The 15275-nt window shown below is 47.2% G+C and overlaps 1 protein-coding gene across 1 annotated transcript; it reads left to right on the top strand.

The window, feature by feature from the left end:
• The first annotated feature begins 9099 nt into the window (after positions 1–9099).
• LOC100834145 (ABC transporter G family member 11) lies at positions 9100–14484 on the top strand. The gene is made up of 8 exons (XM_003578227.4): positions 9100–9800; positions 10040–10119; positions 10359–10829; positions 12572–12658; positions 12800–12931; positions 13046–13240; positions 13338–13424; positions 13518–14484. The coding sequence occupies exons 1-8, from the start codon at positions 9290–9292 to the stop codon at positions 14199–14201; spliced, it is 2247 nt and encodes a 748-aa protein (XP_003578275.1). The 5' UTR covers positions 9100–9289; the 3' UTR covers positions 14202–14484.
• Positions 14485–15275: the final 791 nt, after the last annotated feature.

Consider the following 15275-nt stretch of genomic DNA (forward strand, 5'->3'; position numbering starts at 1 on the left):
TGGAAGTGAAGGCCATCATGCATAAGGTCAGGGTAAGGTTTAAGTACAACATTTCATATGGCAAGGCTTGGAGGGCTAAGCAGAGGGCTCTTGAGGAAAGATTTGGTTCGTTTTTTGACTCGTACGACTCTGTTGTCCGCCTCCTCCATACACTGCAAGCCCGTAATCCAGGCACCTATGTCGACATCCAACACTTCCTGCACCCAGAGTATCCAACTGTGAGGGTGCTGCAACGACTGTTCTTCACTTTCGGTGTATGCGTCCAAGCTTTCCATCATTGTTGACCCGTGTTATGCGTAGATGGCACTTTTCTCACTGGCAAATATAGGGGGCAGATCTTGACCGCCATTGGTCAAGACGGTAACAATCAAATCGTTCCGCTCGCATTTGCTTTCGTGGAGGGTGAGAACACTGGAAGTTGGTTATGGTTTTTCAGGCAGCTCAAGAGAGCAGTTGTGCATGATAAGCCGAATGTGTGCATCCTTCATGACAGACATGCAGGCATACTCAGTGCGATAAGGACACTGACAAACCCTGGGCCTGATGAACAGACTCCATGGCAGGACATGCAGAGTCGTTGGTGCATGCGGCATTTGGGGGCCAACTTCTTCTCGCAGTTCAGGAACAAATCACTTATGAATCTATTTAAGAAACTCTGCAAACAGAACCAACAATGGAAGTACACTAGGATACGTGGTTATCTTGATGAGTTCACGAAGAAACATGTTAGGGAGAGGACAGCGGCACGAAACGCGGCGGTAGCAGCACACGTAGCAGCAGTGGCTGCACAGACAGCAGTTGGAACAGGACCATCTGAGGAAGAACCTGTTGGGCTTTGTGACTTGCCAGGGTTTGACCCACCCGACACTAGGAGAAGGGTTGGGAGGCAGATTAAAAACTTTCAGCAGTGGATAGAGCACGAGCCTCTGGAGCGGTGGTCTTCGCTGCACGACACACATGGCGCTAGGTACGGCGTCATGACTACTAACCTGGCAGAGACATACAACTTTGTCCTGAGGGGAAATAGGGCTTTACCACTTACAGCCATCGTCGAGGGTATTTTCCATGGCACGGTGAAGTATTTCAGAGAAAGACGACAGAGAGCTGAAATGCATATCATGAACAACCCAAATACACCGTACTGTGAAAAGATTATGAAGTACATGGATGAGAAGATGGAAAAAGCTAGGTCTCACACTGTCGTCGCCATCGGTAATCAAGAACACAGGTTTGAGGTGCGCTTGCCAACTGACAAGTTCGGCGTTGAAAATGAATTGAGGACACAGGAGGTGAAGATTGGAAATGAAGCGTGACCAACGTGTGAGTGCACCTGCAACAAACCAAAGTTGCTTCACCTTCCTTGCTCACATGTACTTGCTGCTTGCGGGCAACTAGGGATGGACGCAATCTCATTTGTGTCTCCCTATTACCTGAAAGAGTCTGTGCTTAGCACATGGACGGGTGAGATGCTAGGGTTTCGTGCAATGGGAAATTTCAACAAGGTAACCCCTGGTGAAAGGCGGTACATCCCTGACCCCGGGCTACTGTGGACAGGCACAGGCAAACGCCCGTCCAGGCGCATCCGAAATGATATGGATGAATCTGAAGCCGGAGGACCGTCAAGACAATGTTTTCTATGCAACCATTTTGGCCACAGGGACACTTATTGTCCAACTTTAGGTACTAGTGGAGCTACTGCCCGTGGAAGAGGGAGACGTGGACGATGAGGGAGAGGAAGAAACTAGGCTTATCATGCATATGTGAAACTAAGTGTTAATTTGTACCCTACGTTTTAATTTGTACTATATGTGAAACTTTGTGTTAATTTGTACTCCGTGAAACTATGTGTTAATTTGTACTCTATGTGGAACTAAGTTTTATTTATTACTCTGTGAAACTAAGTGTTAATTTGTGCCCTATGTTTTAATTTGTACTCTGTGTGGAACTGTGTGTTAATTTTACGCTTTGTTCAACTATGTTTTAATATGTACTCTCGGTTTAACTATGCTTAAATTTAATTTGTATGTCTAACTATGTTTATAAATGTTGCAGGCACAAAATGGAGAGAGTATCATTGCTATCTCCAGAGATTGAGAGTAAGCATCGGGCTGCTCGATTGGTGGCGCATCCTGGGAGTGTCGAGCCCCTTGTCACGCGCACTCCTAAGGAAAATTGGATGATACACCCTGCCTGGATTCAGCGGTATTTATTCAATCATCCCTTGCATGTCCATTTTATTTATTCATCCCTTGCATGTCCAGTTGGTCGTTCCTCCACCGACGGAGGATCCACTTCCACAGGTCATCCACAGGTATGTGCAATTCTCTAATTTATGATTGTCGTCCAGAATTGTCCATAATTTAATTGTTCAACTTTCTATTGCGATCTCAGATTTACCAGGAAGGGAAGTACCAGGACCCAGACTCAGTGGCTACAGAGGGTTCAGTCGTACGTCACAGAGTGGGAGACTGCGACGACACGGGTTTGGCCATTGGCGGCCTTTGATCTCGATCTATTCAACGGATATTTGCAGAGGTACATGACAGCTACCCGATTGACCATCATTCAGCACTCTCACCCCCAGGAAATAGCCGAGCCGAGTTTGCAAGATATGTACCCTAGCCAGTCTACTTCAGGCTCTAGACAGCACGCGGTAAGTATCTTCTCTTAATATAATGCATGTGTTTGTTATGTACTTTGCCATATATATGTAATACTCTTCGTGCCAATTGCAGGCTCAGTTGACACAGGATTTACAGGCTGAGTTCGCTGCGTATGGACGGTCGCTTTCGACCGGTCCACTTCGTCGTGGCACCAGCCGCAGTCTTCTTTCGACTATTGGCACCAGCAGCAGCCCTCTTTTGAGGCTGGAGGTTCGGCGTGGCACCAGCATCAGCCCTCTTTTGAGGCTGGAGGTTCGTCGTGGCAGCACCAGCAGAGTCCCAAGATGAACTTCAAGTTTCGTCCACAGACCCAGCCACAGGGTATGTATATTTCTATCTATTGTGTTCATTACCGTGACTGCTACGCAATTTAATGCTAAGTACTTTCCCACATGCAGGAGCCTACGGGCATCAGTCGTCGTTGTCCGAACCCTTGTGGGGTAGTGAGCAGGATCACGCTCAAGGAGAGGACTATTCTGTCCAACACAGCTGGATGTTCAGTACTCCGCCACCAGACCCCACACAGGAGGATACACAGTATCGTGAGGATGGGTCCGTGATTCCTCCGCGCAACGTAGTGCCACCTCATAAGTATGGCTGGACCACGCCACAGGCACCCTCGGAACGCCGTCAGACACCGTGCCTGATATTTGGATGTAGGTCCTATGTATGAGAGAGACATGTTACTAATTTTTGCATTCTTATTCAAGTTACATTTGCATATAAATAACGGCAGGACTGAAATACATATGCAATAGAAAGACTGAAATTAAAACCGACAACTTAAAATAGATGGGAAACGGTGGCGGTAAAAGGAGACGGGAAAAGGAGGCGGGTAACGGTGGCGCAAAAACGAGGCGGGAAACGCTGGCGGGAAAACGAGGCGGGAAACGCTGGCGGGAAAACGAGGCGGGAAACGATGGTGCGAAAAAGAGGCAGGAAACGGTGGCGCAAAAACGAGGCGGGAAACGCTGGCGGGAAAACGAGGCAGGAAACAGTGGCGCGAAAAGGAGGCGGGAAAACCAGGCGGGAAAAAGAGGAGGGAAACGGTGGCGGGAGAATGAGTTTGAGAGCCTATAAATACCTCATCTCCGGTAGTCATCCAAGCATCCTTCCCACTACTGTTTTTTCCAATATTCCAGTATCCCCAAATGAGTTTGCCTTGCTCGAACCAGGGCGAGAGGCCGAGGAGGATGAAAAATGCGATGTTGCCTGGGGGGTGGAACATCTCAGGTGTTGGTGCGGCAATCTATGCAAGGTGAAGGAGGTGACAGATTTTTCAGATAAGCTGGGCATGAGGTTTTTCATGTGCGCGAACTATGAGTATGAGCCACCTATCCCGGTTTCGCCGTACGACAAGCCACCGGTAAGCACATTTAGGTGTTTTAAAACATGTTTTCTGTGTCATAGCAGATTTGTAACAGTAGGCCTTTTTGTAGTCTCCTCCGCCCCTATGCATGTGGTATCGTTGGATTGACACGGAGATGCCGGATTGGGCGGTGGAAGAGATCAAAACAAGGTCCCGAAATGCATGGCAGCGTTTCCACGCGGAGGAGCGTGCGGAAAAAGCTGCAGCCCAGGAGAAGGAGGAGCAAGAGAGAGAGATGAAAGAGCATAGGGAGGAACAACGTCGTTGGATTGACGAAGCACTAAGGAAAAACAGGGAGAAAGCGCTTGAGATGCAAGAGGAGGAACGAAAGCGCAAGGATGCTCGTGAGGCAGAAAGGGAGAGGCAAAGAGAAAGGGCCACCGTGGCAAAGGCTGTAAAAGAATGTGGCGATACGAGCGGAAAATGGTCTAAGTGGACTCAGTAGTGCTTGTGTTTCTAATGTATTTTCTATCTTTAATTATGTCCAATTGTGGTATTACCAATGTATGTTAATTTAATCGTGCCTTGGTTCCGTAACCAGCACATTATCGATGTATGTTAATTTATCCAAATGTCAAGTCTTTCAGTTCAAACAAACCGCAAAGAATCGACACGGAAATTGTCCAGCAAATTATCGATATATGTTACTCTTTATCAAAAAACCGCAAGGATTCGAGACAAAAAATGGGCTTCAGCCGTGTATGCGTTGCTCATGCAACGAACTAGCGGCGAAGACTAATTACTTCCAATCGGATTCGGCGTGTTATTTTTATCCATGTTGTCGAGTATTTTAGTTCAAAAGACCGGAAGGATCCGAAGAAAAAAAAGGAATTACTTTGAATCGGGGCAGGAAAAATGGAGAATCCAGTCGGCCTGGTCCAAACCAACTGGGCCAGTCGGCCTGGGCGAAGCCAACTGGGCTTCAGTCGGCCTGGGCCAGGCCGACTGGCGCGAGTGGGTCCCTTGGGGCCTGCAGTCGGCCTGGCCGAGGCCGACTGGGCCTACTCGGCTTGGGCCAGGCCGCCTGGGCCCAATCGGCCTCGCCCAGCCGGAGGCCGCATTATTTTTGAGATTTTTGAAAAACGCGTATTATTTTCGGAAATGATTAAAAAATTCGTATTATTTAACAAAAATTAGCGAGAAACGGCAGTCGCAAAAGAAAAAGAAAAGTTACGTTCTAGGCCCTGAGAAAATACGTTCACGGTGTATCCGGCTGGTTTGGACCGACGAGTGGCTTGTTGGAGCGACCGGGGTAGAGAGTGTGTGTGTCTCTCTCTATATATATATGGTTGTTCTAAGTTAATTTTTGTTAACTATGTCCGAGTTTGTAGATAAAAATACCAACATGTGCAATATTAAACAAATGCGACATGAAAATATATTTGATATTAGTCCTAATGATACTAGTTTGTTGTTGCATATGTTCGTATATGGTCAAAGTTGACAATGTTTGGTTTAGCACAACCTTAATTGTGCATATATTTCCAAACGGAGTGAGTATATTGTTAGTCAGATCCCCATCTCAATTCTCAACATGAAGGAAAAACACTTTTCATAGACGCAGCGCGAATATTTCTCAAACAACAGAACGATGACGCATGTAAATTAGTCATCTATGGACTTACAGGTTGTGTTAATATTTTTACATTTTTGACAGGTCGTCATTGTCAAAGTCAAAGAAGCCTTTTTTATTCTCATTTTGACAGTGACGACTTGACATTAATTAGTAATAATTTACGGCTTTGAGTCTTGGCCGGATCCACTTCTTCGGTTACTCGAACAAAAGAAGTCTTGATCCACTTGGCGCCGCCCGTAGGAACAGATCAAGAAGCAAGCGCCGCACGTGTCAGATAGCTAACCCATGATGCAGCGTACGTGAACGAGGGAAGCAAAGAATGGTCAACGGTTATCTAGCTAGCTTGGTGGCGTGACCACCAGCAGGGCAGCAGCTAGCAGCATATCGAAGAAGCCCAAAAGGAAGGTCAAGCGAAGCACGCCGGCCGGCGAACTCCCGGTCGCCGCGCCAGGTTACAGCAGCGAATCTTCCGTTTCTTTTCCAGGTCCGGCTAAGTTCTTTCTCTCTCACATAATATGAGGCACGAACGTATTCATAGATCGTCAATTTAGTTAACTAATTATAATTTAAATAATTAAAAAATTATATCATTAGAAAGTTTTTCCGACGATTAATCTTGATGTATTTTTTGTTAAAATATATATATATATATAATTAATCAAATTGAAAATTTAAGTTTGCTTGCGCATCTCGTATTATGAGATGGAGAGAGTACGAAACTCCTGTATGCAGAAAAGGGTTAGTATTTAATTATACGGATGATCGAGTTGAAGTTGCATGCAGATGTGCCTTCATCGTAGTCTCACCGCGCTATTAAAGTATATATACTCCTATATAGTTGGATGAAGCACACTTAGATCGACGAAGCAAAAGTAAGAATACCAGTACTCATGATTGTTTCCAACTTGGCAAAAGTAAGAATATGCATGCACCTTCTATCTAGCTCTGACTCCATGCATCCTTCTGAATCAGTGAGCAGTGTTAGGCTCGCCTAAAAATCTACTCCGTACAAAAAAGAAAATTGTACTTGCATGCTGACATGAATTCTTTAGATAAGGAAAGAGATGTTTCTCCCCGGACGGCCCCTGCATCACGGCCCCAACTTTAATACTCTCTCCGACACATATTACTTGTCTCAGATTTAGTACAAAGTTATATTTAAATCAGTGACAAGTAATTCCGGCTGTAGGGAATAGTAGTTTTTACATGGATCACCATTACAAAATGTAAAATAAAGAAAGGAAGTGACAAACCACGTACCAATGGATTCAATGTTTTGCATATATGGATTATTGTGTGTCTGCTATTCAAACCGGTAAGCGACTCCAATTCCAATATATAGATTATTGTGTGTTTTGCATACATAGATTATTGTGTGTCGGCTCTCGGTCGCGTCAAGACCAAAATCATAGCCAGTTGAATATCGTATATATATGAGGTTAGATTATTAAGTTCTAGATAAAGAAGAGTTCTACAATTATTAGGGGGGTGGGGGGGGGGGGGTTGGTGTGGAGACTAGAGAGCATAAAAATACATGACTCGTGACACACAAAAAAGTAAGGACCTAAACAGAATTTCCAAAACATAGGGAAGCCATGGCCCCTGCTGGTCCTCTTGCCTCCGCCACTGGAACCAGGAGAATGGTTAGACAACAGCGTCTGCGGTTCCAGGAGAATGGTTGACGTGGGGTCTCCACGGAACTGCCCATGTTCATGGACTTAGGTTTTTGGGGAGAGATGTGTGCTGGCGTATTCGTCGGCTAACAAGGAGAAGAGGCACGATTTACCCAGGTTCAGGACCCTCATTGAGGTAATATCCCTACTCCTGCTTGTCTGAGCTTATATTAATGAGGGATTACAAGATCGTCGTGAAGGCTATGGTGCGCAGATTGGATCTGGCATGGTGTGCTGCTCTGGTTGTTCGGATCTCCCCCTGGCAGCCCTTCATAGTCTTTTATATATAACCTAGTTAGGTCTCGGGTGCTGAGTCTGGATAGGTCTCAATAAAGCCTAAGTCAGTTTCCTTATCTGATCTTGTGCCACACGCCAAAGATCTTGGGCTTTGTGGATCGTAGTGAGCTACCAAGTGGGCTTCCAGTTGGACCGCCGCGGGGTATACCAAAGGTGAGTACCCGATAGGGTGTAACCACATCACTGGTCCTTAAAGAAACGTGCATGCGGACTTCCTGGTTGTCATTGACAAGGTCAGGCCAGCTCTGGTAGGAGAGCAACGACACCGGCACGTCATCAGCTCATTTTGGTGGCGGTACTGGTCATTCCGTGGCCAAGACCTCGATGTGATTTCTATTATGTTTGAGGTGCTTTGTACTTTTGGTGAACATATATTCCGATATTAGATTTACGCTTTTGCTAGCGCTAAGTCCCCTAAGAAATTCATTTTCTCAGTCGATTCAAAGATTCGAGCTAAACTATCCCTGTGATTCTGCTATTCTTTCCCCTGTCATGTGCACACCCATGTTCCCTGCGGCTACGTACTAGGCCGGCAACAACTTTCTTTCGGTCTGGCCTGTCCGCGGTCGAGTCCAGTTCTTTTTTTATTGACATGCATGTATGTATTTTTGTTGTCGATCTTTTTGTGTATTGCTACAAATTTTAAAACGGTGCTAAAAACTTGAAATATGAAAAATGACGATCACACTTGCACAACACAACCAACGTCATGGAGAAAGAAAAAATGCAACAAAAAATAATAACAATCAAATTTTAAAAATTGCAGGTTAAATGTTATGTGGGATTCTAAAAATTGCAGGTGAAATCTTATGCGCGATCCTAAAAATTGCAGGTAAAAATTTATGCGGTTCTAAAAATTGTAGGTGAAAGTTATGCGCGATTCTAAAATTTGCAGGTAACTTTATGCACGATTCTAAAAATTATAAATGAAAGTTTATACGGGATTCTAAAAAACTAGAACACAAGAAAATTGCATGGTGCACTACGGTTGAGTCGACCTATGCAAGTGCTACAATTTTTCGTGAGGTTACCATTTCCAATTAGGTGGGAGACATTGAATATCATATTCAAATCCAAAACAAATAACTATAAACCTTGATAGAAAAAAGATAAAACTTCAGGTTATCATGTGCTCGTACTCTTCGACTGATTTTCTCAGTCGACTGAGCCGCACCGCAGGTGCTCCCTTAGATTTATATCCTTTCTCGAAAAAAAAAAGTCTAAACATTGTAACCGCCGCACCAATATATATACAGCACCTAAAGGTAATTTGCAGCCTTGATCAACTTGGTCAAAAAATTAGTTTGGCAGATTAAAATAAAATCGGACACCTTGTCATAAGAAGATGGAAAGTTGAAAACCACAGATACCGATAGAACTGGGGAGTAGCTTCTTCAAAAAGATAGAACGACTGGGAAGTACTCAAGTACGCCGTTCCACTCTTGACCCGCTCCTGTGTTCAAAAAGGCATTCAAGGGAACTAATTCTAAACTCAAATTGCGATTTGAATTAGGCGTAAATAATCACACAACCATTCCAGCTAGCGACCTCATCTTGTCTCTATTTAAGCAGCCCAGCCCGCTGGCCCTTCTCCACACTCAACTCAACACGAGCAAGAGAACCCATACGGCCGTACCGCGGCAACCAGAGACCAGACCACTCCGAATACTCGTGGCTAGCCAGATCCATCGCAAGCAATACTAATTCCCACATGGCGTCTGACCAGCAGCCGCTCGCGGTGCCGAGGTGGAAGCCGAGCCCGCCGCGCCGCCAGAGCCGCCCGGACGCCGCAGGCGACGACGAGGGGCCATCCGACTCCGACCTCGGCGGCTCCCTCCGCAGCACCGACGGCTTCCCCTTCGGCAGCCTCAGCGGGAGCTCCACGTTCCCGCCGCCGCCGCCGCCCTTCGTGCCGCGGCAGCAGTCCTCTTCCTCGCTGGAGATCATCAGCGTGGAGAACGCTCAGAACGGCGCGGGGGGTTTCGTCGCCAACGGCAACGGCGCCGCCGTGGTCGTCCGGCGGGAGACGTCGTTGCGCCGGGTGGACCAAGGGGTCGTCCTTTCGTGGGAGGACCTGTGGGTGTCGGCGGCCGGCGGCGGCGGCGGCGGGACGAAGAAGCCCATCCTCCGCGGGCTCAACGGCTACGCACGCCCCGGCGAGGTGCTCGCCATCATGGGGCCGTCCGGCTGCGGCAAGTCCACCCTCCTTGACGCCTTGGCAGGTAACGTAACGTATAGGAGGCGTACACATGCACGTGAATCTTAGAATAATCGCTGGGCAGCGAAGACTCGCATATTATACTACCAAGGAGAATTCTCTGTTCACGACCTGACGTAGCGACATGATCAACAGTCTGATCTACTCCGTACCAGATACTATTGTTTCTTTTATGGAAGATATTATTGTTTTGGGGTGAGGAGAAGAAGAAGAAACTAATTCGTTCGAGTTTATGCGGTACAGGGAGGTTGGGTTCTAACGTCAGCCAGAAGGGAGAGATCCTGATCAATGGTCGGAGGCAGAAGCTATCTTTTGGAACATCGGTAAGCCGCCTCGACTAGCGCATGCATGAATCATGATCAAATGGTCGATCGGAGTACTCTCTATTGTACTCCGTACTAGTTGGGAGAATCTCGTTTTCGTGGATTAATGCAGGGCCGGCCGTGCAGCATGAATTAACGCCAATTAAATCCAGCTAACGGCCGGATCCTAATCCTTTGCGTGTGCGTGCACGCGTCCGTCGGCACATGTGTAATTTTGCACGGTGCATATATATATGCAGGCGTACGTGACGCAGGACGACGTGCTGATGACGACCCTGACGGTGCGCGAGGCGGTGCACTACTCGGCTTCGCTGCAGCTGCCGGCCCACATGCCGGCGGCGGCGAAGCGGGAGCGGGCCGAGGAGACGCTGCGGGAGATGGGCCTGCTGGAGGGCAACGTGGCGGACACCCGCATCGGCGGATGGGCCCACAAGGGGATCAGCGGCGGCCAGAAGCGCCGGGTCAGCATCTGCATGGAGATCCTCACCAGGCCGGCCCTGCTGTTCCTGGACGAGCCCACCAGCGGCCTCGACAGCGCCGCATCCTACCACGTCGTCAGCCGGATCGCAAGGCTCGCCCGCAGGGAAGGCATGGCCGTCGTCGCCGCCGTGCACCAGCCAAGCACCGAGGTCTTCGGGCTCTTCTCCGGGCTCTGCCTCCTCGCATACGGCAACACCGTCTTCTTCGGCCCGGCTGCCGACGCCAACCAGGTACGTGTAACACGCGCGTGCATACTGTATACGTACGCACGTGCGTAGCAGTGTACTTGTATACAGTATCCAGCTGCGTCAAGTTTTTTATGAATTTAGTGGTTCCAATCAATCGAGTAGTTATATATCGTTAGACGTGTTTGGACTTTCTATAGGGTATGGTAGCCACTAGCCATGCCCTGTGCTAGCTGGTGTGTGTTCACACGTTCAAATCACTCCTCTCATCGAAGGTTTAATTTCAATAAGACCGTCTATTTCTCGGTTGACTTAAAAATAGTTATTTCTCAATCAATAATTATAACCGTTCGATTGAAATTTCGTCAATCTAATTGATTGAATTAGACGGTTGTTAGTATCGACTTAGTTATTTTTCAGTCATCTTAGAAATAGCAAAAACTTATTTTAATTGAGTGACGCGAATTAGGAAAAAAAATTATCCGTAGGCATGCGCTATTTAAGTCCATATATCGAGTAATCAACTACAAGTGCATTATTTCTAGAGAAATAATTTAAGCCCAGTTTACATTTTGAAAAGCAAAAACAATTTTCAAAAGCCCTTTTGACGGTATTAAATAAATCACGAACCAAATTCGATCCACTCAATCAACCAAGTCCTGCCCAATTGGCGTTTCATTTTTTTTAGACAAATCCAAGCACAAATTTCTATACGGCTCCACCTACCAACTTGTTGAAAATTCTTCGTCAGACTTGAATTTCGAAATACGCAAACAGTTTACATGGGATTTAACTATACAACCAACGGAAAATTAAATAGTATGATGGTTTTGTTCACTAAAAGTTATCGGACGGCACTAGCTCATTAGATATGTGTACTGTATCTCGGAGACGGAAATGGACTGTAGAAAGACCACAGTTGATCCCTGCAGGAGTACAGGAGCACCTTTACACCCGAAAACCACTAAAGTCGATTAGTACAGACAAAGCGAGAACTGTGCTGGAAACCACTGGTAGGGACTAGTAATTGTACTCCGTATCTTAGGAATAGGAACATGGCTCTAACGAGAATAGGGACAGCTGTAGGACATCCGGACTGAACTGCAATTGCGGGGGACATTCGTTTTGGCAGGCAGCAACGAATTTATAACACTACCCCTAGCTGACTCCCAAACAGCAGCAGAGGAGAATATGTTATATGTCTCGTACGTGGAGGAAGTAAACTTCGCTGCATCACTGCTGCTTAATTATCGTTTTTGACTTGATGCCCGGACGTTTTGGTTGCAGGCCTGCCGCATCACGTTCCTAGTACAGTGATGCAGACGCGCTAGTTTGACAATAAATTTACTGCCGAAAGCTTAGGTTGAAAGCTCAGTTTACAGATGACTCTGCAGTCTGCGGAGATTGTGTATGTTATCAGTATTATTAGTAGCATAAGATATACTGTGCACGGAAGTCCTAATACAACAAATTAGGAAATATATTTTGCAGTTCATCCCTTTCAGTGACCAAGTAATTTTGTGGGTTAGTTAACACATGTTTGAGGTAGGGGCAAAACACGCGTCTTCTTAGCTGACCATGCCGGTCATCTAGTGACTAGTGAGTACGGAGGAATAAGAAATGTCTTGATCGGTCCTTAAATAACTGAAAACAATGGCATTATTGTTGTTGCAAGGACAAGACATGTGAAACTTGAGACATATAGGGTTGGATCACAACATAGTAGTACGGAAAAATCTTGATATGTTTTACGTGTGTCACTTGATTGATTATTTTTTCCTATACAGTTCTTCGTTCTGAGCGGGTTCCCTTGCCCGTCGCTGATGAACCCTTCCGACCACTTCCTAAGGACCATCAACAAGGACTTCGACAATGTGAGCACAGCACTAACAAGAATTCAATCAACGAGAACCTTAACCAGCTGTGTGAAATCTCAGCTCAAAAAAAAAAAAGCTGTGTGAAATCTTCTTGGTGAATAAACACTCATCACCTGATCCGGTATAACTCCTCCTCAGGACATCGAAGAAGGCCTCGGCGGGAAGAAGACGACCACCGCCCAGGCCATCGACGCCCTGGTGACCTTGTACAGATCCTCGGGGCACATGGAGAAGGTGACGCGGCAGATCGCTGACATACGCAACGGCACCGTAAGTAGCCCCCTCCACATTAATTCTGCTTTGCAGCGTGTGACACGTACAGACTTTATTGCCTGGCGTTTTTCTTCTGGTGATCGAATCTAACGGTGTGGCTTTTGTAATCAGGGTGGTCCGGTGGTGAAGATGGAAGGGCAGCACCCGAGCTTCCTGACGCAGTCCCTGGTGCTGACCAAGAGGTCCTTCGTCAACATGTACAGGGACCTCGGCTACTACTGGCTCCGCTTCGGCATCTACCTCGCGCTCTGCCTCTGTGCCGGCACCATCTTCTACGACATCGGCCACACCTACGGATCCATTCAGGTGACTAGATGGCAATGCCATGCATCCCCCTCGCCGGCTCGGCTTGGCTGTTTGCTGTACGTGCGTGTGCTGATGACCGTGTGAGAAATTTCTGCAGGCACGTGGCTCCATTCTCATGTTCGTTGGCGCCTTCCTCACCTTCATGGCCATCGGAGGCTTCCCGTCATTCGTGGAGGACATGAAGGTGAATTTAGGGAACGGCCGGTGGATCGGATCTCATCTCAATAATGTACTACGTTGATCTGATGACTGACATACAAATGTGGAATCAATGCAGATATTTGGGAGGGAGAGGCTGAACGGGCACTACGGGGTGTCGTCGTTCGTGATCGCCAACACGGTGTCGGCGACGCCGTACCTGCTGCTCATCTCCGTGGTTCCGGGCGCGCTGGCCTACTACCTGGTGGGCCTCCAGAGGAGCTTCGACCACTTCGCCTACTTCGCGCTGGTGCTCTTCATGACGATGATGCTGGTGGAGGGGCTGATGATGATCGTGGCCAGCGCCGTCCCGGACTTCCTCATGGGCATCATCACCGGCGCGGGGATCCAGGGCGTCATGATGCTCAACGGCGGCTTCTTCCGCCTGCCCCGCGACCTGCCCAGGCCGGTGTGGCGCTACCCCATGTACTACGTCGCCTTCCACAAGTACGCCAACCAGGGGTTCTACAAGAACGAGTTCATGGGGCTCACTTTCCCCCGCGCCAACGCCGCCGCCCAGGCAGGCCCCGGCGCCAGCGCCACCGTCACCGGCGGCGAGATCCTGAGGGACTACTGGCAGGTGGAGATGGGGTACAGCAAGTGGGTCGACCTCGCGGTCCTCTTCGGGATGGTCATAATCTACAGGGTGCTCTTCTTGGTCATCGTGAAGCTTACCGAGAAGGTGAAACCAATGGTGAAGGGGTTCAGGTTCAGGAGCACCCAGCAGTCGGTGCACGTCGCCGAGCATGACGCCAGCCCGTGATCGATGCAGCATTGCAGCGTCAGGCGGGAGAGAGAGCACAGTTTATTGGTAGATCGAGGAGGACAATTTAGAAATCCAAGTTACATCATGTATCTGATGAAGTTCTGAACTGTATGATGCAGTGTTGGGCAATGTAGGGTACGCAAATGTCTTGTGTTGTCAAATTCGCGTTGACGAAGAACATCTTTACAAAGTGAAAAATGTAATTACCTCTTTTTTAAGATTAGACCAACTTTTGTGTATAGTAGTGATTAAAAGCAGAACACAGAGATTAGCGTGGTAAGAATCCCGTTGGAGTCCATCTTCAAGATGCTCCGGGCACCATCATGTTGTCGCTTTTTGCATTCCGGACACACTTATTCACTCCAGATGGAAAACGTGTCGGCATATAAGCTCCTTAATTAACCAGCTCACCTTGGACAAACTCCGCGAGACAGATCTCGCATTTTGGTGCGGCCACGCCCTCGTCCAGCGGACCAGCGGCAGCGTGTAGGGTGCCGTTGGCAGCTCAGCAAGGGCAGCTACTCCCTCTATTTCAAAATATACCTCATATAGTTTTGTGCACTTAAAACAAGGCAGCTCACGTTTCTAGTGCCTGACCACTCATATTGGGTTAATGATAAATGAACGTGAGTAGTTATTGGCCGGGTGCGGGTATCAAGAGAAAAATGAGATGTATTGTCGAACAAATGAAAAAAATCTATACATGTTGTATTGTGGAATGGAAGAAGTACATCAAAACCAGAGAATTTGCCCACCAAAGTTCTGTTGTGAGGACCAGCGGTGAGGACCACGATATCTCCTCCGATGGTGCACCCTCCACGTACGGTAGATCATAAGAAAACACATTTTTTATATTCACTCCGTCCAACAAAAGATGTCTTAACTTTGACCAAATTTAAATGTATTTATACACTAAGTCATGTAATTTAGATACATCCAAATTTTAACAAACTTGAGATATCTTTTCTTGAAGGGGAAGCTATCTATTTTGCTATCATTACCTTGATGTCCATTATTAGCCAGTACCCAAAAACATCAAATACTTTTACGGTTATTTGCTTGAATACTTAG

Source organism: Brachypodium distachyon, chromosome 4 (genome assembly GCF_000005505.3).
Source record: "Brachypodium distachyon strain Bd21 chromosome 4, Brachypodium_distachyon_v3.0, whole genome shotgun sequence".
Classification (NCBI taxonomy): domain Eukaryota; kingdom Viridiplantae; phylum Streptophyta; class Magnoliopsida; order Poales; family Poaceae; genus Brachypodium; species Brachypodium distachyon.

Coding starts and splice junctions, on each gene's coding strand:
- LOC100834145 (XM_003578227.4), top strand. CDS start 9,290: ATGGCGTCTGACCAGCAGCCGCTCGCGGTGCCGAGGTGGAAGCCGAGC. Junction 12,659..12,799: donor TCAACAAGGACTTCGACAAT/GTGAGCACAGCA, acceptor ACTCCTCCTCAG/GACATCGAAGAAGGCCTCGG. Junction 13,425..13,517: donor CATTCGTGGAGGACATGAAG/GTGAATTTAGGG, acceptor GAATCAATGCAG/ATATTTGGGAGGGAGAGGCT.